General features: G+C 51.4%; 1 protein-coding gene across 3 annotated transcripts in view; it reads left to right on the top strand.

Moving 5' to 3' along the window:
- Nucleotides 1–17,199, top strand: part of FAM107A (family with sequence similarity 107 member A) — a 52,413-nt gene extending 35,214 nt beyond the window's left edge. Inside the window, exons 1-5 of one of the 3 annotated variants that reach the window (XM_081820082.1) lie at nucleotides 4,953–5,240; nucleotides 8,219–8,390; nucleotides 12,083–12,257; nucleotides 13,925–14,081; nucleotides 14,601–17,199. In XM_081820082.1, the coding sequence (XP_081676208.1) occupies nucleotides 12,088–12,257; nucleotides 13,925–14,081; nucleotides 14,601–14,708 (435 nt within the window). In that variant the 5' untranslated portion in view covers nucleotides 4,953–5,240; nucleotides 8,219–8,390; nucleotides 12,083–12,087 and the 3' untranslated portion in view covers nucleotides 14,709–17,199. Of the gene's footprint in view, nucleotides 1–4,952; nucleotides 5,241–8,218; nucleotides 8,391–12,082; nucleotides 12,258–13,924; nucleotides 14,082–14,600 lie in introns of those variants that run through there. The other 2 variants (XM_006741636.3, XM_031037148.2) reach the window with 2 other exon arrangements.
- The last annotated feature ends 3,832 nt before the right edge of the window (nucleotides 17,200–21,031 follow it).

Raw genomic sequence — 21,031 nt, 5'->3', positions numbered from 1 at the left:
TCCCATCCATGTTGATGTAAAAGTTGGGTATTCATCCTTTCTGATGGCTGAGTAATCTTTCATTGTATATATGGACCACCTCTTTATCCATTCATCTGTTGAAGGGCATCTCGGCTCCTTCCACAGTTCGGCTATTGTGGACATTGCTGCTATGAACATTGGGGTGCATGTGCATGTGCACGTGCCTAACCCCTATTTTAAACATGAGGAAATTTAGGCTCAGAAGATAACATGGTTTGTCTAAAGCCACACAGCACATCAGGGGTGGAGCTGAGATTCAAACCCAGGGCCACGTACCTCTAGAAGCACTACTTGGTTGTCTCACACATGGAAGAGCAGGAAGTAAGAGTCAGGGTGAGGATCCAACTGGGCCATTTAGTGAAGAGGCAAGAGCGCCCCTCCTTTAGGAGCCCCCAAGGATGGGGTTATGGAGTCAAATCCAAGGTGGTAGCCATCCGTTTTCATTTACAGTAGTCTCAAGTCATGCGCCAAGTAATAGAACACTTCTAGAAAATTGTTCACCACAAATTATTTTTAAATAATTTTTTTAATATTAAAGTATTACATGTTCACCATGAATATTTTGGGAAATTGAGAATAAAGAAGGGGAAGACTTACCCACAATCCCACTAACTGTAAGCAGCTACTGGTAACATTTGGGGCTATCTCCTCAAAGTCTTTGCTATGCATAGCTTGTGTGTGTGGTTGTGTTTGTTTTACATTGTTTCACATTGCTGAGGTCCTATCAACTCTGGTCTTTAATTCCACTTTTTTCATGTGGATGAAAATTTTTATTGCTTTTAAATGGGTTATCAAAATAACAGCGACCACTTTGGAGCCCAGACTCTGCAACAGGCAGTGTGAAGACATCCCATGTGGTATCTCCTTTATTCCTCAAAAGAATGTCTGCCCCATATCAGAGATGAGGAAATGAGGAGTTGAAGGTCACCTAGCGGTCTAGCAGTGGATCAAGGAGTGGTATCTGCACTGACACCACAGTCCATGCTCTTAACCACGGAGCTAGAAGGGAGTAACTCATGCTTGGCCATACCCGGGAAGCTACGCAGCGCTGTAGTAAAGGTCCCCCTGAGGTTCATTACCTACATCCTACCTGGAGCTCAGGCTGGGTTCTCAGGAGGGAGGGAGGCATCTCTCTGCAGTGTGGACAGAGGAACCGCTCCAGGTGCCCGTGGATATCAGCAGTAGCAGGGGCGGGGGGGGGAGGGAGGGGGCAGCCATAGCCTCCATCCCTGCCTGCAAGTCAGGGTTGCCAGATAAAATGCAGGACACCCAGTTAAATTTGAAGCTCGGATACACAACAAATAATAGTTTAGTGTACATATAATCCAACTATTGTATGGCTATGCTTATACTAAAAACATATTCATTGCTTATCTGAAACTCAGATTTAAATGGAGCGTGCTGCATTTTTATTTGCTATATCTGGGAACCCCACTGTCAGCAATCACGGAAGTTTGCTTGGCTTGACAAGCTATGGTCTGCCCAAGTTCCCCACTCTCTCTCGCTCTCTCTCCCCATCCTTAGCTCCACTGTCCATCTTTGGCCTGGCTATGAGTTAAAATGTGCTGGGGCTAGGGGGCACCCCAGGACCCCTCTGCAGCTAAGAGACCAGATTCGCCAGGCCTCACTGCCGCTGAGTGGAGAGCCAGCGTTCTGAAACAAAACTTAGTTATTCCCCTATCCCGGATACTTTCCCGTTTGCACACTTGAAATCCCTCCACCGGGTAAATTCTTCCTGGTTCAAATCTGTTGTAAAGGCAACTCTCATTCCTTTTATAATCTCTCCACAGATCCCATGACAAGTTTTTCTGCCAATACAGTTTCTACCCCCCTCCGCGTCCTTTCAACTGAGCATGCTGGGGGTGGGGAGGAGGTTGGATCCTAAGGCTGTTTTGTGGGTGGCTTCTCAGAAACCTCATTGAGGCCTTGAAAAGGGACCCTGGAGATTTAGACTGAATACAGTGCTGAGGAGGAAGTTTTGAGTTGCCATGGGAACTTCTTGTCTGATGTTTGTGCACCCAGATAAGCTGCTCCAGGCGCCTGTGAGCTTGGATAAAGGGGAGCAAAAATGAAAGGAAAGATGTTTTTGGAGGTTTGTTGTTTTTTTTACTGCAAGCTGCAGCCCCAGCCCACGATGGAAGCAGGAAAATTCCCCAGCTCTTACTCCTGACTGCCTCTCCTGGTCTTCACTACCCCTCTTCCTTTTGGAGCCTCTAAGTTCCCAAGAAAACAAACTTCAAAGGGACAAGAAGGGAGTGTGGGAGGGGTGTGCTCAACGTCTGAGATTCCCCTTCAGCTCTTCTGGGGCTGAGCAAGAGGTCTGATCTCCAGGCCCCTGGTATTCCGGAGTCCTTCCTTTAGGGAGAATGGGAAGGCCTCCAGGGAAAGCTCCACCCACCAAGGCAGGAAGCAGCAACTGGAACTGAATTCCACGGTAACCTGGAGTAAACTCCTAAAAGGCTCATTTGCCTGGAAGGCCTCTATTTTCCAATATGCAAAATGGACATGACTGAACCAGATGTGAATCATAACTATAGGTGGTCAGAAAAGGTTGCTCTTTCTCATATTTTTAATCTTTATTGTTTCCTGAGAGCAAAAGCAATGTATGCTTGGTTTTCTGTTTAAACCACAAACATGAGAGAAATATTGTGACTAAGGAGAAGGGCCTGTAATTTCATGCCATAGAATAGTGGTTCTCAAACTCCCAGAGATAAACAAATCCCCAGGGGGATGTGTTAAAAATCCAAATTTATGGGCCCCTCCCTCATAAGTTCTAATACAGCAATCCAGGAGATGGCCCATTTTAATTCCATTTTAACACTCATCTCACAAATGATGGCTAGTCATGACATTTGAGATACATTGATCTAGAACATTGATCTTCATGGCCTTGCAGCCAACCAAGACCCTTCACCAAAGGGGCTGGTGCCCAGAGACGCAGCTGAGAAGTAAGACCATTTCTCTTTTGTTTCCCTTGCTGTGGAGCTAGGGGCCATGTGGGAGGAGGTGCGAGGGCCGGAGGGCCGTGGAGCCCCGGGGCAGGGGAGCTGAGCTGTTGGAGTTGGGGGACCCAGGCTCTGTCCCCCACCCAAGTCCACTTTAGCAATTCAGCATATATGCCTCCAGACTGGTCCTCTAGGTACTATACGTACTAACTTCTGAATCTTGAAAAATAAATAAATAGGAGTGTCAATGTCTTTGGTGTGTATAAGTCAACAATAGTTATTGAGCACCTTGGTACTGGGACAGGAATACTAAGAAGGATAAGGTAAAGTCCCAGCCTGGCAGTCTGATGGGTGAGCCTGACGGGTTTGTACACAGGTTGGACTGTGAGAAGAGCTTTAATGGAAGAGACATAGTGAGTCCCAGCTGCCTGGGGAAAATGGCGCCCAAGCTTGGGGGATGCCTGCCCACCCTCCTTGGCTCTCCGTTGCTCTGGGGCTGCCATCAGAGTCTTCCAATAAAGAGAATACAAAGTAGAGATGAAGGTCATTGCTGGCATGGGGACTCTCAGAGTCTGCTCCCCTGGAGTAAGCTGGAGTAGGGGGCTCTGTCTTCTCCAGGTGGGGAACGGAAGCTGTCAGTTCCCCAGGATCCCTCCTCTTCCCCCCGCTGCTGGAGGGCACCTGGATTGGTTCAGATCAGCCGCTATGGGCCCTGGGAAATGCCTAGAAGAACCATTTGCACAGTGAGACAACATGTGGCAACAAAGAGTGGCTTGACAAGAATTTAATGGCAGTCTTTCACCACCAGAATTTAGTAAATTAAGCCACAGCAGGACAGGAAGTCTGGGGAGGATACCACTCCAAGTACTTCAAGAGAGGCAGAATTTAGGAAGAAGGAACAAAATGGAACATGTGTTGTTTCTGGAAAATTGTTTTATACCCAAGAATTCATGACCCTCTAGGTTTATTTAAGCGGCTCCAGAATGGCCGGCTTGGTCAAGCCTCTCAGGCCATGCGCTACCTGCCCCCTACTTCCCTGTTCAGCCCCAAGCCCCACCTCCCCCTCATGCCAACACTCCGGCCCCACTGGCCTTCTTCCACCATATCAAACTCACTCCCACCCTGGGGCTTTTCCACTGGCTCTGCCCACTCCCTGGAATGCTCTCATATGGGAACGGACATCACAGTGCTGACTCCTTCTCACCACCCAGGCCTCCCTAAAAGGTCAGCGCCTCTGTGTGCACCCTTCCCGAGCTCAGCCCCTCCCCTCCACCTCACCCAGCCTTACTTTCAGCCCGACTTTCATCACAGGTCAAAGTTTCTGGTTTGTCTCCTTTTTAGTCTGACCCCCCCTACCCATGAATACAGGTTCCCTGAGCCCGAGGCTGTCATTCACACTGTACCTCCAGCACTGGGAACAGGGCCAGGAACACAGTAGGTGCTCGACAAATGTCAGTCAAATTAATGACATAGGCCAAAGAGGGCACAATGCCCCTATTCGTGGTTGATGTACATCCTGGGCTTCACGGCCTTGCAGCCAAACAAGACCCTTCACCAAAGGGGCTGGTGCCTGAGCCCCGCTGGGCGGACTCCAGGGCCTGCTCCGGCCCAGATCCCACCAGCTTCTACCTTCCTCACACTCTCAACTGTGCAAACTCCCATTGCTCCTCTCTGAAGTTCATTTGAAGTTCAGAGTGTGGAGTAAATAAGATGTATGGAGATCCTGACCCAGTGGATGACCAAGAACTGAACCCATGTCTGTTCGCCCTCCCTTCCCACCTCAGAGCCCGGTTTCCTCCCGAAGCCTTGGGCACTGCGGGGGGGCCGGATGCTTGGCTCCCCCTCCCCTGGGGAGGCTCTGGAATGCACTCTCACTGACCCTCCCATTGGAAACAAGGGAAATGCCTCTGTGCGAGCCACCCAGCTCAGACAAAGCTTGGCAGGGTTCTCCGTCTCCACAAGCGGACCAAATAGGTATTTACTTGTGCCTCTCGGGCATGTGGCTTGGACGCGGTGTTCCGCATTGTGGAAGTGGCCGCGCACCAAGTGAAATATCTGTTACTATAGTAACAGTTCCTTTTTATTGATACCAGAATAAACAGGAATGCAGAGCTGCCTCACTCACTGGCACACTGCAGCCACCCGCCATCCCCAGGCTTGTAAGAACCGCCCTTCAGAGGCGGCCCTCCTTGCTCGCCTGGGACTTCCCAGCGGAGTGAGGGACCCAGCCGCGGCTCCCGAGTTCCCTGCCCTGCCCGGAGACGCAGCTGAGAAGTAAGACCATTTCTCTTCTGTTTCCCTTGCTGTGGAGCTAGGGGCCGTGTGGGAGGAGGTGCGAGGGCCGAAGGGCTGTGGAGCCCCGGGGCAGGGGAGCTGAGCTGTTGGAGCTGGGGGACCTGGGCTCTGTCCCCCACCCAAGTCCTTTATCACACAGAGTAGCGGGTTTAATCCTCATTACTAGACAGACAACAGGCCAGGGTGCCGCAGGGCTGAAGTCAGAGACCCCAGGTCTTGGCATGAGACAGAGCTCCCTGCTTCAATTCGAGCTCCTTCCTTCACTGGCTGTGTGATCTGGGGAAGTTAGATGACCCCTCAGAGCCTCCCTTCCTTCATCTGTGGAATGGGGTGGCCAACAGTAGCCACCTCCCCAGTCTGTGGGGCCAACTTCCCCAGCTCTGGCTGCAAGGGGCTTCGCACACAGGCGGCCCACGTGCGTGGTAACGTGGTAACCGCCTGGTGAATGTGGCTCTAGCCCCTTGCAGGAGAGGCAAGCCTGGGACTGAGATGGAAATCAGGGGTTTGGTGTGTCACTTTTTGGAACTGCTGCCAAACCTGGCTGGTTCCCCCGGCTGTGAGCAGCCCCAAGAGCTCCATCCCCAGGGGCTGGGATCCTGAGTGGCACTTAGCTCCGCTAGTGGTAAGTACCTGCCAGGATCGATCCCCTGGAGGCATATTCCCGAGTAGAATGGCTGGCATCATGCCACTGGTGGGCCGGCAGGAATACCTGGCCTGCTGACACTTGCCCTCCACTCTGCACCAGCCTGGCTAAGGGCCTTCCGTGTCCAGCTCTGGACTCCACTATGGAATTGATTCAAACCCCTGAATGCCCACCCAGACCTTCTCCTCACAAGCTGGGAGGTCACGGTGGACTCAAGGCAAAATGGTTAGGACTTTTGAACCATTTTCCCATGGGGTGGGCGGGGGTGGGGGAGCTGCCTCCAAATGAACAAGGAGCTCTGATTCCAGGCAGGGGCCACCAAGAACATTGTTCTTCGGTCTCCGGTCAGTGAAACACAAAAGGGCACATTCCCTACTGGGAGGAAAAAAAGCAAGAAGGGGCTGGGAAATCCGGTGGCTGAGGCTGTGCTTGTCATTTGCATTGAACATCTCTCTCTCCTTTGCCAGTGGTTATTTAAAAAGCCTCTCTCCTCCTCTACCCTTCCCGCCTCTTGAAGTGTTGAGGCAAGAAGGTCCCAGGTGTGTTCTGAACCCGCAGCTTGAATGGTAATAAGGAACAAGGGTGCAGGGAGGGAGAACAGGGAAGACTCTGACCAACACCCGGGGAGGGAAGGCCACCAGCTGGCCCCGTCCTAAACAAAGGCCAGCCCCTGGGCAGACAGGCCTGTGGATTCTGGCTCAAGCCCAAGGCAGTGAGGGCTGGGCTGGGGCTCCCCGGTGAGTCTGGATTTCCCTTGAGCTAGGAGTTCTCCAGCTGCCAGACCTCCGGCACAGCTTTCTCATCTACAAAATGGGCATAATAAAACAGTACAGCTGACAGCCTCCCAGGGCAACTGTGAGATCCAGAAGCAGGTGAGTGAGCCTTCACCGAATGCTGAATGCTCACCACAGGTCCCCTCAGGAAAGGAGGGAAGTTTGCCTTCTGTGAGCATCACTGTGCCAGGCACTGGACTAACCACGACATGCACATTTTATCGTTTCACCCTCTAAACAGCCCCTCGAGTAGATATGGCCATTATCCCCATTGAACAGAGGCTCAGAGACGTGAAGCTATTTGCCCACGGTGACACAGCAAGTAAGGAGTAACCTACCATGTTCCAAACCCAGTCTGTCTCCTCCAAAACATTTGCCTTAACCTTGCAGCTTGACTGGCTCATGTGTCATGTGTTATAACTGATGCCATCAAAGACAGAACCAGAGCCACCAGGGCAGAGAGGCAGATGAAGGGGACATGAAGGCCTTAGACAGCTCAGGATCCACTGGGACCTGGGTCTCCACCACTGCCACTTCCCTTCAGTCTCTCCTCATTGCTCTCCTGCGGCCAGGGTGGTTTGCTCAGTTTCAAAGCCACCACTCTAACATCAGTCATACCTGCCCCAGCGGCGGGTGGGCTCAGCCTGGGAGCACTTACTGGTTACTGATCCCAGCTGAGCCTTGCCTGGCATGGGGCTGGTGTCTGCAGGGCCCCTGGGGAGGACCTGTGGGACTTCTTGGGTTATCAGCAGAAACAGGGAAGAACCAAGGGAGAAGCTGCCAATCTCTCCCCTGACCTTTTACTACCCACCCCACCCTACCCCCAAAGATGCCGTCCCACCGTCTGCAGAGTAGGCGAGATTTGCCCATCTTGCAGTCATGCAAGACGTTCAATTTAGCTGTCACCTACTGGCTGTGCCTGCCCCTCTCAGCTCATCCCATCTTCACAGCATCATGATTTTACACAGGAGGCGGGTCCTCGAGATTAAGACCCATCCAAGGTCACCCAGTGGCTAAGAACTATGACCTTAACCACACCTGCCCACCATAACCGGTCAATCAGGCAGCTGAAATCACTCAGCAAAGATTGATTTTTTTTTTTTTAATAACTCCATGGTTTACAAAGCTGCCTGACTATTGGAATCATTGGGGGAGCTTTTTAAAATCCCAAAGTCCAGGCTGCCCTCCCAGGCCAATGACATCAGAATCCCTGGGGTACCACTCAGGCATTGGTATTTTTAAAACTTCCTCTGGTGATGCCAATACATAGCTAGGGTTAAGAGCCACTGATGAAATCAGTGCTGTTTTTAAAGAGGATAAGAAAGCTCTAAGACTAGGACTGGAATTTATTAGTAATTGTTAATAAGAGCTAATAGGGTGGCCACACTGTGCAATTCCAGGGACTCCACTCATAGTTTAATTTACAGGAGTGAGGCCCTACAGTTGTGCAGTGCACAACCTGCCTTGCTGTATTTGGCTGCCCAGCTAAGTAGCTCTATTGAGCTTCAGCTCTGTGCTATGTCCCCTCGTTTATTTGGCAGCAATGTCATGAAGAAGGACGCTGAACAAGGGCAGCTGTTGCACCTTTTGGACTCTGCTGTTCTCGCAAAAGCAGCCATGTAGACCGGAAGTAATGAGTGGGCGAGGCTGTGTTCCAAAGCGGTTGAATTTGGTCCAGAGGTTTAGTTTGTGGACTCCTGCTGCAGAGGAGAGGTAAACTTGCCCAAGGCTAAGAAGGGACAGAGCCAACATTCAAATCCAGGTCCCTAGGGCTCCGGTGTCTATATACCTAAGCTTCATTCCACATTTCTTTGACAAGCGGTGAAGGATCTTCACTAGCCTTTTAACTTTCCCCTCCATTGGCCTGTTCCTCTTCTCTGCCACCTCTTCCCTTGGGCCTTCATCTCTGTCTTTTCAGAGGCAACCTCACACTCTGCCCCCATCATCAGATCTGAGGGTCTCTGATCTCTCAGGACACCCCAGCTGCCTGCCAGACCTGGCCAGAGCAGCCCGGGGATTGGACCCCAGCTCTGCTCAGGAGGCCCACCTGCCCCCTCCCCCCAAGGGCAGCCCGGATTTTCTTGGCCTAGCATCTGGGCTTTGTTGAGCAGCCCCTGTGGTTGCAGCACCTGTGTGAGGCCCTTCTAAACGGGGGAGGGGGGCTCTTAATTAAACTAAAAGGCAGGAAGGCTGGCTTAGTGGCTCTCTGAGCCCTGGAGGGCCCCCACACGCGTGTCCACAGACCTCACACCTGTCACTTCTGGAGCTGGCAAAGGCAGCGGTTTTCCCAGCCTGCAGTTTTGGCCGGAAGAACCAACACTTCCTTCAGGATCCCTGCCTGAACCACCTCACCGCCCAAGGCTCAGGAAGACACCAACCCCACAACTACATGCTGATTTCATTTAAAAAATAAAATAAACAAACAGGCTTGGAGCCAGAGCTGGTCACTGGTTGGACCTGGGTGCAGGACTGGCTGCACACATAGAGGGCCCCTCTTCCAAGCAGGACTCAGCGGACAGGATCCCGCAGCCACGGTGCGGCCTGGCCCCAATGGGCTGGCTGGTGACCTATGGGGTGAAGAGTCTCAGCCCCGCCAATCAGAGGCTTTTCCTCTGAAATTTAACAGGAAGGAGAGACAGCGAGTGCCCCGTGGAAGTCAAAGAAACCAGAGTCCTATAAAAATTTCCCAAAACCTGCTGACAGTGTTTCCCCCACACACCAGAGAGAATGACCTTTTTAAAAAATCAAATGAGACGCGCTCTTTCCCCAACTTGAACCCACCATCCACCCTCACACCAAACACTCTCCCCGTCACTCACTCACGCCACTCCAGACACACTGTGCTTTTTTGTTCCCTGAACAGACTAAGCTTGTTCAAGGTACATGAGTCACACAGGCTGTTCCTTCCCTCTGCCCCAAACAGCCTCCCCTCCTTCTTCTCAATCCTCAGATCTGAAATGTCACCTCCTCAGAGCGACCCTCCCAGTGCACCTGGCTGAAGGTGGGCCCTCCTGTTAGTCTCTATCCCAGGCCCCCGGTTCCTTCAGTGGGCTCGTGGCAATTTGCAATCATTTGTTTTGATTGGTATGTGTACATGTTTACTGTCTGCCTCCCTAATAGAACGTCAGCTCTGTGAGAGCAGGAACCTTGTTTGCTTAGTTCACCTCTGTGCGTCCGGTATCTAACACGAAACCTAGCAAATTGTAGGAACTCAAAACATATTGTAGAATGAATAAAAAATTTTATTGTGTACTTCCTCAATGGTCATTCCTGTTATGCAGGAGCTCTTGGTTTTGTGTACTTACTTTGTATCTGGCCACGCCACTGAATTGTCTCATTAGTTCCAAGTGTTTTTCTATTAATCCACTTGGGAATTCTGGGTATGTAGTGATATCTTAAGCAAATTAATTCTGCCCTCCCCTTTCCTAAAGTTATACAATGTATTTGTTTCCTGCCTTATGGCTCTGGTAACATACAATATAGTTAGTTACTTCAAAGATGGTGTGACTCATGAAAATTATGACATTCTGGAAGGTTGGGGGACACAAAAGGACTACAGGCAGGATTAGTAACCAAGGAGCTGCAGCAGTTACTTAAGTATGGTGTGATAATGGGCTGGATAGGATGAGAGCTGAGCACTTAGGAAGTAAAGAGGATAGCTGAAAATTGCTCAGATAAAGGTTTGGTGGGAACTGATAATGGGAATAGGCAGCAGAAGGGGGGAAAATTCCCCAAACTCCAGTCTGAATCAGGGTATTCTAATGCCCGTTGGTCCCGGACAACGTAAGCCCCCAGACTAAGAAAGTATGCACATTTTTAGGGGCACCTGGCTGGCTCAGTTGGTAGAGCATGCGACTCTTGATCTTGGGGTCATGAGCTCAAGCCCCACGTTGGGTGTAGAGTTTACTTTAAAAAAAAAAAAAAAAGATGAGGGATCTGATATAGCCAATTGTTTATTTTGTCAAGTGCCCATTTTTAACTATCAAATACTACCACAATCTCTAAAAACCAAAGAGTTGGGAAGGATAGAACCTGAAAACAAACAGCCTTATGAAGAAAGAGAAGAAAGATAATTAATTAGAATTCATCATTTTAGAAACAGTTCTGAGGATGTGAATTCAAGAAAAAAAAATTAGCAGATATGTTTTATGCTCTGACACTTCATCTGGCTACTTCCAAAATATCTTGTAATAATTAACACTTTTTCCAGTTTACACAGCACCTTTACAAATGTGATCTCACATAATCCTCCAAACAGCACCCTGCAATGGGTAATAATAGAAATGCCAAACATGTGTCTGGTAAGCCACCATTTACAAAACATAATCTCCCCTTTGATGCCGACATTCCCTGACATGTCACCTTGCAATTTACACCCTACCGCCCCCCTCCTCCTGCATTTTCCAACCCCACCGAGCTATTACCTACTTGCAGGTTTTTGTGCACACCACCATCCCTAGCTAGTTTACTTGGAGAACTCCTATTTATGCCGCTGCTTGGCATATAGTAGAGGTTCAAACTCAGAAAAGCAGGATTCATGAAGGGAACAGAACCAATGCCTCAATTTTCACTTGAATTACTAAAAGAAGCTGATGGCCAGGCTGTGTCATCCCCTGGAGACTTCTTCTTAAGAAGTCTTCCTTTCTCTGTCTCTGTCTCTGTCTTACACACACACACACACAAGCTTGCTTTGAGGCATTGCAAAAATACAGAGCCAACTTGTAGAGGAGGGAGCCCTTCTGCCTGAATTTCAAGTAAATTGACAAATTTCAAGCTGCTGTGGGGGAAGTGAGGCCATCAAGAAGCCCGATATCTGCATTAAAGATGACAACCATCACTTTGTAATTAGAGACAAAGCCATTCTGGGATTTCATACTCTCCTCTTTGATCTGGAGAAACTGAAAAGCTGGATGCTTCCGCAGAGAATTTGGAATGATGGAGAAGGAAACTGGACAATACGGGGTGAAGATTCCTTTTGATCACTATGTTCTTCCAAATTTAACAAGTGCATACTGCTCTTTTTAAGTATCTTTTCTTTTTCTGATTAAAGCCCACTGAAAAACAGAAACTCAAACATAATTCTTTTAAAAGGATATCATTTTCTCCAGTCAGGCCAAAAACATATGCATGTGTCAACCCATATTTTGTACCCCAGTATCATTCACCCCCACACCCCACTTTACAGACAGCATCTCCAATCCTTACAACAACCCTGTACACAGGTTCAATTATTTCCATCTCACAAATGAGACCAAGGCTCAGAAGGTCAGGTAGTCAGCCCAGGACTGTACAGCGGCAGATGGCCAAAGTCCATCTAACATTGAAAGCCTTCATCTGTGCCCCACGGGGGTGGGTGAGATTGTAGACCCCGCTCTGACCAACCTCCACCCCCACCTGTTCTACAGCCTCAATGTACTCAGAGATCCAGAGGGAGCGGGCAGACATCGGGGGACTGATGGCCCGGCCCGAATACAGAGAAAGGAACCCAGAGCTCATCAAGCCCAAGAAGCTGCTGAACCCTGTGAAGGCCTCCCGGAGCCACCAGGAGCTGCACCGAGAGCTGCTCATGAACCATAGAAGGTGGGAATGGAGCTCGGTTGCCTCCGCCTGGCAAGCATCTCCTCAAGCCTGCTGGGCCTTGCAGAGGTGCTCCTTGTAGAAGGCCCCCATGGTCATGCTGGGTCTCCCGGAGGCTGAGGAGGGCTGAGGGTACCCCACATAGTCACCCACACAAACTGTGAAGGTCTAGTCACTGGTGGTCCCCAAGAGCCCTGCTCTCCCTCCCAGCTACCCACTCATGCCTGCCCTCCACATACATTTACTGAGCACCTACTATGTGCCAGGCACTGTGTCCAGACCTGGGGTACAAGAAGGAATGGGACCCAGTTCCTGCCCTCACAGTGGGGATGGATGCATAATCACATGCTATAATGAGGGTATAAATGGGCCTGGGAGCTCAGAGGACGCACCTGGGAGTGGTCCAAGGTGACCTCATGGAGGAGAGGATGCCTCAGCTGAAGCCTGAAGGGTGGGCAGGAGTCAGCCAGACTAGGGGTGGGCATCAGCTGGTGGAAGCAAGTATGTTCCCAGCAAAGGGAAGAGCATGTGCAAAGAGACAGGAAACACAAGTAGCTCAGGGTGTTTGCAGCATTGACTTTGAGAGGAGATGTGTTGACCAGGAAAGGGTCTCAAGCAGGGGTGTTACAATCACGGGGAGAGGGTGGAGGATGAGTGGACCAGGAAGACCAGGGTGCAATGAAAGAGACAGGCTTGAGGTGGCAGGTCTGGGACTCAATAACGGAGGGAATGGGGAGGAGGCCTGGGAAATACCGCCCAGCTGGCTAGCACCAGGAGGAAGGCAGCGGCGCCCCTGAAGCTCCCTCTACTGGCACGTTCTGGTATTGGCGGGGGCTAGGACTCGTTCAATTTTCAGCTTTGTGCAAGACCTTCCAGCAGGTGTCATTTTCTATCTTCCGTGGGCTCTTTTTTCTTGCTTAGTATATCATGTGCATTTTCTCCAAACGTTTTTTAGTGTCATCCCTTTTAATGTCAAAAGACATCACCACCGTAGAAAAGACAAAAGCCTAAAGACAAATCAGGGAAACATTTGCAATATAAAACCCACAAAAAATATGTACATATCACTTATAAATCCATATGGAACAAAAAATGAACAAAGATAGGTATAGTCAGTTCATAAAAGAAGAAATGCAAATGACTGGTGCACATCTCAAAGGCTGTTGTTCCACGTAACTAAGAATCAGAGAACACACACATGAAAACCAGATCTTATTTCTTGCCTACCAGATTCTCAAATATAAAAAGACTGGATGGTGATGGCGGGGAGAAATAGATGCTCTTGTACACTGATACAGAGTATAAGTTGGAGAACCTTTCCTAAGGGGCAGATGGAAATATGTATCCAAAATCTTTTAAAAGAGCCTGACCCAGCAATCCCACCTCTAGAAACTTATCCTGGGCACATAACCAGAAATGACATAAAATCTGGTCTCTGCCATCAGACAGCCTGAGTACAAATCCTCCTCACTCAGCCCCTTCGCAGCTGTGACTTGGGCTGGTGTCTTAAGTCCTAGGAGCCTCCGTATAAGGGGTCAGGAATGGGACCCCTTCCCGGGGCTGCCAGGGGGCTGTACAACACAAGGGCATAGGTTGGTGTCACTACAGGGTGCAGCCCTGAGGCTGAGGTGGGGGGAAGTTGGGGTCTCCTGACGGCTCCCCCCACCCAGGGGCCTGGGCGTGGACAGCAAGCCGGAGCTGCAGCGTGTCCTGGAGCACCGCAGGCGGAACCAGCTCATCAAGAAGAAGAAGGAAGAGCTAGAGGCCAAGCGGCTGCAGTGCCCCTTTGAGCAGGAGTTGCTGAGACGGCAGCAGAGGCTGAACCAGGTGGGTGGGAGCGCCCAGCCCTGGCCCCAGCCTCCCCCAGGACTGTCTCCCGGCCCCGGGGCAGGAGCCTGCGTGTGGCCGCGGCTGGCAAGAGGGAGGAGATGACGCAAAACGAGGACTCAACCAGCAGTCCACCACCGGCCCAAGTCCTCACACTGCCACTCGCTCTGCTGTGTGACTTTGAGCCGGTGGCCTCCCCTCTCTGAACCTCAGTTCCCTTATCAGCCCAACCTATCGCATGCTGATCCTGATTTCATTCTCACTACCACCCCGCGAGCCAGGTGGCGTTCCCATTTTAGAGATGAGGAACCTGAGGCCCAGCCGAAGCTAGCGATTTGCACCAGGCTTCACAGGGAAAACTTAGTCTCATGCTCTGTCACCCCAGCTACCAGGCTGGTGGCAAAGCTGACCCCCAGTTCTGTTTCCCCAGGGAGGATCCCTGGTGCAAATACTGTGGTTTGGGGAATAGGAATTCCACCCCCCAACCCACTTTACACCTCTGCTTCTTCTCTCCATTAGCTGGAAAAACCACCAGAAAAGGAAGAGGACCATGCCCCCGAATTTATCAAAGTCAGGGAAAACCTGCGGAGAATCGCCACGCTAACCAGTGAAGAGAGAGCACTGTAGAGCAGGGTCGTTGAAGCTCCAGCCTGAGCAGCCCACCCCTGGCCCCCATGCCCTCCTCCAGCCCTTCTGCATCTGGCAGCCCTGGGCCCCCAGCCTGGGAAAATCTGTGATGTTCATGCTTGCTCTTGTGAAAATGCCCCAGAGGGCCTGGGCCCTCCTTCCCACCCACCAAGAAGCTGGGAGGCCCCTAAGCTCCCAGGCTTTTCCCTCTGAGCACTCACCGAAGCTGCTGCCGAGAAAACGTTCCCAAGGTACCTCTCCCTGAAGGAGCTTCTGAGCTCTGTTGAGATTTTTCTGGCAGAATTGGGAGGGCGAGAAAGGCCCCTCTTTGGCCTGACCAGCCCTCCCTTTTGCCCAGGCCCCACGGGGCCCTGCTTCTCTGGACAGCCCAGCTCCCTGCTCTCAGAAAACTTCCCTGACTGTGGTTTTCCCGGCGGCCAGGTGTGGGGCAGCTAAGCAGAGCATCTCTGAACACCTGCTCTGAAAGCCAGCGGAGGGGACTGTGGTTCAAGTGCCGCTCGGGGAGGAAGGGCTGGGCAGCTCACAAGGCAGCCTCAGGGCTCACATCCTGCCAGGCTGCAAGAGTACTAACAAGGACAGCTTCTTGGAGTTTGCCCGCTTCCCCCACACCCACGCTTTTGCTTGCTCCTCTCCACAGCCTCCCTGTCTGGGCCTGGCAACCACATCTAATGAGGACTGTGGCCTTCCTGCTCCCAGAAGTCCAGAACAGTGCTTCTCAAACTTGATTGTGCCTACGAATCACTGGGGATCTTGTTAGAGGACCACTTCTGATTCAGTAGATCTGGGGTGGGGGCTGAGATTCTGCATTTCTAACCAGCTCCTGGGCTGCTGGTCTGAGGACCACACTGTAAGCAGCCAGGGACAGTAAATACTGGAAACATCATCCCTGAAGCCACCTCTGCCCCCCAACTGCCATGAACCTCTGCCCTGGAGGTTCCCCACCCTGCCTCTGCGGCCCCAAGGGCTCTCCATTATCCACCCCATTCCAGGGCCCCCAGGCCTGGGAAGACATTTGCCCAGCAAATTATGTCGGTTATGTAATTGCCATTGTCACTGGAGAGGTATATCGTTGCCAACCTGCATTTTCTTACCCCACCGTTCTGATGCACTTCTGGCCAAAAATATATATATATATTTTACCTTTTCCTGAAACCTATGGAGAACAAATATACAGTGATTTCCAGTGGGCTTCTGGAAATACTAACAGTGGTCTGAAGACCCCACCACTACCCTGATAGACAGGCTCCTTTGAGTCCCCATTTCCAGCCCCTGCACCCACTCCCTGCTTGGTTTCCACCACCTGAGCCAGCTCCAGTGAATTCACTCATTCTTCCTCAAAAATCCCTCCCCACATGCGACTACATGTTTCAACCTTTTGCTTCTAGCCCATTGTTAAAGATTTAGAGAATAAACCAGGCTGGTTTCTTCTCCCTGCCCCCACCCCGTGAAGAATAAAATCCCTGCCTCTGGTTTTGCAAACCCATCATTTAAGGTGATAGGGAAGTTCTAGAAAAGCATTTCCTTACACTGCCCCCCCCACCACCAAAACTGCCAGAAAAAGCTACTGCTGGGATGCTATTTTATTCTTGGACTAAAAGTGGGATGTTCAGGAGGAAAGGGGTCATCCTGGTCTTAACTCCTAACTAAGTGGTTTGAGGATGACCAAAGACGTGCCCTTTTCCGGGGTGGGGTGCCTGCCAGTGTAAATAGACATACTGTCTGCGTGTGCGCGTGTGTGTGTGCACGCGCACGCACGTGTGTGTGTGTAAATCAGACTCTAAAAGGCTCTTGAACGTGTCTTGGTGAGAATGTGGTAATGCTATTTTAGATGTCTGCCAGGTGAGCGCAATCCTAAAGCCCAATCCCCAAATAAAGACCACCATTTCCCCCAAAGAAGTCTCCCCCCTCAGTCTACATGTTGTTCCGACGTACAAAAAGAAGCAAGACAGAGCATCCAGGATGGAGGAGGCCCCTCAGAGAGGATGGCTGAGATTGCACTCAGTGGTCCCCAGAGCTGCTCCATGGAGGCGGCAAGCCATGGAGATGACACTCCACATCGTCCAGTGGAGCTGTGCCAGCCACCCGCGTGCACTCCCCTTCTCTCTAGCTGCCTCCCACTGTGGAGGCTGTAAATCCCAATTCCCACGGTTCCAGCCTCCTTTGCAGCTTGGTGGGGGGGAATGTGACCAGGTATGGCCAGTGAAATTTAAGAGGAAGTTTACAGGGGCTTCTGGGAAAGTTTATGCTTTTCTGATGAAAGAGGCAGATGTGGGTAACACCTCCCTGCCCCTCCATTCTTCCTGCCTTGATGGAGGATGTGATGCCTGGAGCCACAACAATTATCTTGCTAACATGAGGAAAAGGCCAAGAGAATCTCAGAGCACTGTCCCTGTCATCATTTGACCAAGCCCAATGCCAGTAGCCATCATCCAGAATTCTTGTAAATAAAAAGAAAACCCTCTTTGTTTAAGCCACTGTTGGTCAGTCTCTGTTACTTGCAGCCAGAGTATTCCTGACACAGAAGGCCAGCCCCAATGCCTAGAATTACCAGCAGACTATACTGAACATCCAGATTCCTCTTTCCCATTAGAAACCAATTGGAGGGGCACCCTGGTGGCTCAGTCGGTTAAGCATCATCTGACTTTTGATTTCAGCTCAGGTCATGATCTCAGGGTCATGGGATCGAGCCCCACATTGAGCTCTACACTCAGTGGGGAGTCTGCTTGAGGATTCTCTCTCCCTCTGCCCCTCCCCTACCCCTTGCACACTTGCACGCACACACACTCCCTCTCGCAAATAAATAAATAAATCTTAAAAATAATTAATTAATTAGTTAAAAAAAAAAAAGGGAAGGAAGAAAGAAAGAAACCATTTGGATTCGGATCCCCGGCAGCAATGCCTAAGATCTGTTTTTCTGCATCTTCTCCACATAGCCCACGCACCAGTCTGAGAACTGGTGTTTGGGCATCCTTAATTCACACATCATTCAGTACGGATGTGCTGAGGGCCTGCTCAGTGCCAGGAAGCATGCCGTGTGCTGACAGCACAGTGGGAAACAAAACGTCTTGATGATTGCCGAGGCCTCCTCCTCCGTGGTCTCCCTGCTTCTGCCCTGCCCCCTACAGCCTATTCTCAAGAGAGCAGCCAAAATGAGCCTGTGAACATCGAAGGCAGGTCTTGCCACTCCTCTGCCCAGAGCCCTCCCTTGCCCCCCGCCCCATAGCAGCCTTCCCACCACCCCGAGGGCCCCGCCTGTCCCGCTCCCTCTTTATCTCTGGCCTTCTGCCTCCTGCCCACCTCCTCACTCACACAGCTCTGGCCGCTGGCCTGGCCTCCTCACGCCCCACGTCCCACAAGATGCCTTTTCATCTTCTTCCCTCAGAGAAGCATACAGGCCTCTCCCCCCACATTCTCCAGGTGTTTTTCCTATGCTCTTTCTTAATGAGGCCCTCCGTGGTCAACCCATCTGAATCCCAGCATCTCCTACACACTTCCTATCCCTTGCTTCTCTGTCTCACCATTTGCCACCATCAAACACGTATCTTACTTGTTTACCTTGTGTGTCTCCCTTAGCGATAATGTCTGCTCCATGAGGGCAGAGATGTCTGTCTGTCTCGTTTCCTGCTGAATCCCAACTGGCCGTCCTCCCTGCTCCTTCCCTGCCAGCAGGTGGCCTGGCCTGGGCGAACCTCTGGCAGACTGGGACCCAGGCACAAGAATCCAGCTTTGAGAAAAGGCAGTGGCCAGATAGCGCATGGGACTCCAGGCACAGAGCAGGTGCTCAATTCATGTTTGTTGAATGAACGAATAAGTGGGAAAGCCCTTCTCCGGCTGCAGCACCCCCAATCTCCCCCAAGGTTCAGCCCTTCCCACCACCATCGCCTACCTACCTCCTTCCTCCACAATTTCCCCTGGGGCCCAGAGATATCAGTCTGGTCCAGAAGCTTTCCTCCAGCCTCTTGGGCTATTGTCAGTACACCTGGGCCCGACCGGACCGGCATTTGCGCCTACAAGACCAACATTGAAACTGTGTGGCTCCTCAGTGCCACTCTGTGCGCATCCAGGGAGTTAGAACATCCCTGAGGGCAGAGGTCGGGTCATCGCCGAGTCCTGGGGACCCTGCAGAACGAAAGGAGCCCTGACATCAGACTCTGCCCTACATGGGGAACTAAGAGCAGCAAGCCCATTCTCACTGAGCCCCCCTGCCCCTCACACCTGCCAGACCACAAGTCCTAGTCTGGATTTGGGGAGAACCCTCTTCAATGGCAGATGGGCCCTAAATACGCACCTGGGAGACAGACAGAAGACCTCAGGAGGCGAAGGGACCCTCCCTCCCTGATTCTGCATATGTAGCCCAGGGGAGCCCTCAGAACCCAGGAGCTTTTGCGGGGCAGCCTCATCCCACTAGGGATGGTACAAATGCCAAGCTCCGTGAGGGCAGGGACCCCGGCTGATTCTGCTTCCCTTTGCCAAGGCCAACCCAGGTGTTCCAAAAGTTGTGAGTGGGTGTCAGTTATGATCACTGCTTTTATGGAAGTCCACCAGCGTCACCACCCATGATAACTCGATGTCATTCTCACTATTTTGCAGACTAACCAACGTTTAGGTAAATTAAAAGACTTGCCTGAAGTCACAAAACAATGCTTGGGGAAAGACGAGATGCCCACAGAGCCCACAGAGTCCGTCTGCAAAGCGCACATTTTCTCCACGACAGCGAGTCCTTGCTCCTAGGAAGGGCTCAGGAGGGCCCTGTGCCATTCTGACCCTTTGCCATGAGATTAGATGACCTATTTAACCTTCTCATTGTCTGTCTGAACTTGAGGGATCTGGCCTCCACCGATAAAAATAGACTCCAGCCAATACAGACTGATGGGAGTTCTGGGGTGAGGAACGTTATGCACCTGCCCCCCCAAACTAGCCATCAAAATGGGATTCCTGCCCCTTGCAGGACTGGACCTTTAGCCGAGCAGTAACCTAAACCATCTGGTGTTTTACTGCCCCCACCCCCAGACCTGTCAACCCCCAGCCACCCGGCTCCCACCAGGGCCCTGCCTCATAAATGCCCTTTTTGCTGGGCCTCACAAGAACAGAATCCATACCTCCCCATGGCCACTTGCCCTCATCTCAGCCACCAGACGATTATCTGAGTTGATGATGGGCAGGCGCTCACCTAGAGAGGACACTGAGTGCCCATCTACTTCTCAGAAAGGACTCCTAGAGAGATGAGCAGGATTTCCCAGTGAAGGACCCTAACAACTCCCCTGGGCTGCCTAGCAATAGCTAAGTGAGCTGGAGCTCCCCCTTCCTAGGGAGGGGCTTCACATGGGACCAGGGCACTTAAGCTCACCCCTTTGGGAGCCTGACTTAAGATGTGCATCCCCCACTGCAAGGCTTACTTTAGGCTTGCCCCATAAAGATAGTTAATCCTGTGCCCAGACCTGTATTCAAGCCCCAGCTCTGACAATCACTACTTGTTTTGTTTTTTTTTTTTTTAAGATTTTATTTATTTATCCAACAGAGAGAGACACAGCAAGAGAGGGAACAAAGGCAGGGGGAGAGGGTGAGGGAGAAGCAGGCTGCCCACTGAGCAGGGAGCCCGACGCGGGGCTCAATCCCAGGACCCTGGGATCATGACCTGAGCCAAAGGCAGACACTTAACGACTGAGCCACCCAGGCGCCCCGACAATCACTACTTGTCAGAAGCCTGGAAAACTTGCTGGACCACATTTTCCACATCTGTGACCAGGTAATGGTATCTATACTTTAATATTTGGCATCTGCTCCAGGGACTGGGCTATTCATACTTCCCATGAATTCTCTCATTGAATCCCCCCGGACTGGCGTTACCTCCATTTTATGGGTGAAGAATCCAAAGTTTAGAGAGGCCAAGCCACTTCCCAAAGGCACACAATCAGCAGGTGGTGGGAGCGAGATGCAAACCCACGTCTGCCTGACTGGAGCCAGCACATTTGTCCTCGCAGCATTTGCTGGTGGAGGCTGCAGGGATTGTTTTGCAAAGCACCCACATTCGGAGTTTTCCCATCTGTCGCCAGAAACATCCTGCAAGCTTGCGGAGGCCCTGTGGCCTTCCTCCTTCCTTCTTCCCCAACAGCAGGTGGCCCAGCCCGCACCAATCTGCCAGACTGGGCCCCAGGGACAAGAATCGAGGCCCATCCCACTCACCACTTTAAGAAAAGACAGCGGCCAGGGCGCCTGGGTGGCTCAGTCGGTTAAGCGACTGCCTTCGGCTCAGGTCATGATCCCAGGGTCATGGGATCGAGTCCCGCATCGGGCTCCCTGCT

Source organism: Leptonychotes weddellii, chromosome 1 (genome assembly GCF_054177405.1).
Source record: "Leptonychotes weddellii isolate Sample4059 chromosome 1, ASM5417740v2, whole genome shotgun sequence".
NCBI lineage: Eukaryota > Metazoa > Chordata > Mammalia > Carnivora > Phocidae > Leptonychotes > Leptonychotes weddellii.
Note: the sequence above shows the minus strand (reverse complement) of the source record. Positions and strands in the feature narration are given on the sequence as shown.